This window comes from Notothenia rossii, assembly GCF_949606895.1.
Source record: "Notothenia rossii genome assembly, contig: scaffold_84, whole genome shotgun sequence".
Classification (NCBI taxonomy): Eukaryota; Metazoa; Chordata; class Actinopteri; order Perciformes; family Nototheniidae; genus Notothenia; species Notothenia rossii.
This window is the reverse complement of record NW_027639905.1, coordinates 75,001-77,500: the sequence shown is the minus strand read 5'-3', so window position 1 is coordinate 77,500 and position 2,500 is coordinate 75,001. Positions and strand designations below refer to the sequence as shown.

Here is a 2,500-nt window from a genome sequence, read left to right as displayed (position 1 = left end):
GTCAGGTTTTACTGGGTTAGGTTTAACTGGGTTAGGTTTAACTGGGTCAGCTTTAACTGGGTCAGGTTTTACTGGGTTAGGTTTAACTGGGTTAGGTTTAACTGGGTTAGGTTTAACTGGGTCAGGTTTGACAGGGTTACGTTTGACTGGGTCAGGTTTAAGTGGGTCAACTGGGTTAGGTTTAACTGGGTTAGGTTTAACTGGGTTAGGTTTGACTGGGTCAGGTTTAACTGGGTCAGGTTTAACTGGGTCAGGTTTAACTGGGTTAGGTTTAACTGGGTCAGGTTTAACTGGGTCAGGTTTTACTGGGTTAGGTTTAACTGGGTCAGGTTTAACTGGGTTAGGTTTAACTGGGTCAGGTTTTACTGGGTTAGGTTTAACTGGGTCAGCTTTAACTGGGTCAGGTTTTAACTGGGTTAGGTTTAACTGGGTCAGGTTTAACTGGGTTAGGTTTAACTGGGTCAGGTTTAACTTGTTTTACCTCCTGCAGAGGTTTGTCCTCGTCACTGAGATCTGACGGCTGCCTCTGATTGGTCGAGCTTTGGGGGCGGGGTAACGAGGGGGGGGGGGAGTTTCCTCTGAACCTCCATCCCTCCTCTTCTTCCTCTTTCTCATCCGAGTGCTGGTTGTTATAGTAATGCTGAAAGGGGCGGGGCCTATTAGCCTCCTGCGCGGCTTGGCTGTCTGTGAGGTTAGCGTTAATGCTATCCTGATTAGCATCGTTAGCGCGTCTGACTGCAGAATCAATGGCTTCTTCCACCGCCGCCTGAGCTAACACACTGATAGCATCTGAGCTAACATCGCTAAAATCGCTAGCATCGCTAAGGTCGTCATCGCTGACATCACTGTTAGCCTGGTTAGCATCATTAGCATCATCCCCAGCCACTTCTTCTGTGACATCTTCGGCCCAACCCTGTGGGGAGGGCGGGGGGTTGCTAGGGGGCGGGGCCACTGTTGCTACCTGAGGCTGTTCTGCCATTGGCTGGTCCGGGTCACATGACTCCGCCTTCAGGAAGAGAGTCTCCACCTTCTCTGACGTCTGAAACAGGAAGTGAGAAGGAAAGTGTGAGGGGGTGGGGCTACAGCTCAGTGACTGTCAGGTTGAGAGAAAGGTGTTGAGACATGATGTAAAATAGGTGGTGAGACATGACGTAAAACAGGTGGTGAGACATGGTGTAAGACAAGTGGTGAGACATGGTGTAAGACAGGTGGTGAGACATGACGTAAAACAGGTGGTGAGACATGGTGTAAGACAAGTGGTGCGACATGACGTAAAACAGGTGGTGAGACATGGTGTAAGACAAGTGGTGCGACATGGTGTAAGACAGGTGGTGAGACAGGTGGTGAGACAGGTGGTGAGACATGATGTAAGACAGGTGGTGAGACATGATGTAAGACAGGTGGTGAGACATGGTGTAAGACAGGTGGTGAGACATGGTGTAAGACAGGTGGTGAGACATGGTGTAAGACAGGTGGTGAGACATGGTGTAAGACAGGTGGTGAGACATGATGTAAGACAGGTGGTGAGACATGGTGTAAGACAGGTGGTGAGACATGGTGTAAGACAGGTGGTGAGACATGGTGTAAGACAGGCGGTGAAACAGGCGGTGAGACAGGCGGTGAGACAGGTGGTGAGACAGGTGGTGAGACATGATGTAAGACAGGTGGTGAGACATGATGTAAGACAGGTGGTGAGACATGATGTAAGACAGGTGGTGAGACATGACGTAAGACAGGTGGTGAGACATGGTGTAAGACAGGTGGTGAGACATGATGTGAGACAGGTGGTGAGACATGGTGTAAGACAGGCGGTGAGACAGGCGGTGAGACAGGCGGTGAGACAGGTGGAGAGACAGGCGGTGAGACAGGTGGAGAGACAAGTGGTGAGACAGGTTGTGAGACAGGTGGTAAGACATGGTGTAAGATAGGCGGTGAGACAGGTGGTGAGACATGGTGTAAGACAGGTGGTGAGACAGGTGGTGAGACATGATGTAAGACAGGTGGTGAGACATGATGTAAGACAGGTGGTGAGACATGGTGTAAGACAGGTGGTGAGACATGGTGTAAGACAGGTGGTGAGACATGATGTGAGACAGGTGGTGAGACATGGTGTAAGACAGGTGGTGAGACATGACGTAAGACAGGTGGTGAGAAATGGTGTAAGACAGGTGGTGAGACATGATGTGAGACAGGTGGTGAGACAGGCGGTGAGACAGGCGGTGAGACAGGTGGTGAGACAGGCGGTGAGACAGGTGGAGAGACAAGTGGTGAGACAGGTGGTGAGACGTGGTTTAAGACAGGTGGTGAGACATGGTGTAAGACAGGTGGTGAGACAGGCGGTGAGACAGGTGGAGAGACAAGTGGTGAGACATGATGTAAGACAGGTGGTGAGACATGGTGTAAGACAGGTGGTGAGACATGGTGTAAGACAGGTGGTGAGACATGATGTGAGACAGGTGGTGAGACATGGTGTAAGACAGGCGGTGAGACAGGCGGTGAG

The 2,500-nt window shown here is 50.8% G+C and overlaps 1 protein-coding gene across 9 annotated transcripts in view; it reads right to left on the bottom strand.

Moving 5' to 3' along the window:
• Positions 1-2,500, bottom strand: part of LOC307027276 (protein 4.1-like) — a 45,062-nt gene that overhangs the window by 6,321 nt on the left and 36,241 nt on the right. For 8 of the 9 annotated variants that reach the window (XM_079695492.1, XM_079695486.1, XM_079695490.1 and 5 more), the window contains one exon: positions 962-1,039. The exons of the other annotated variant lie outside the window; for it this stretch is intronic. In XM_079695492.1, the coding sequence (XP_079551618.1) occupies positions 962-1,039 (78 nt within the window). The remainder of the gene's footprint in view (positions 1-961; positions 1,040-2,500) is intronic. 9 annotated transcript variants of the gene reach the window in all.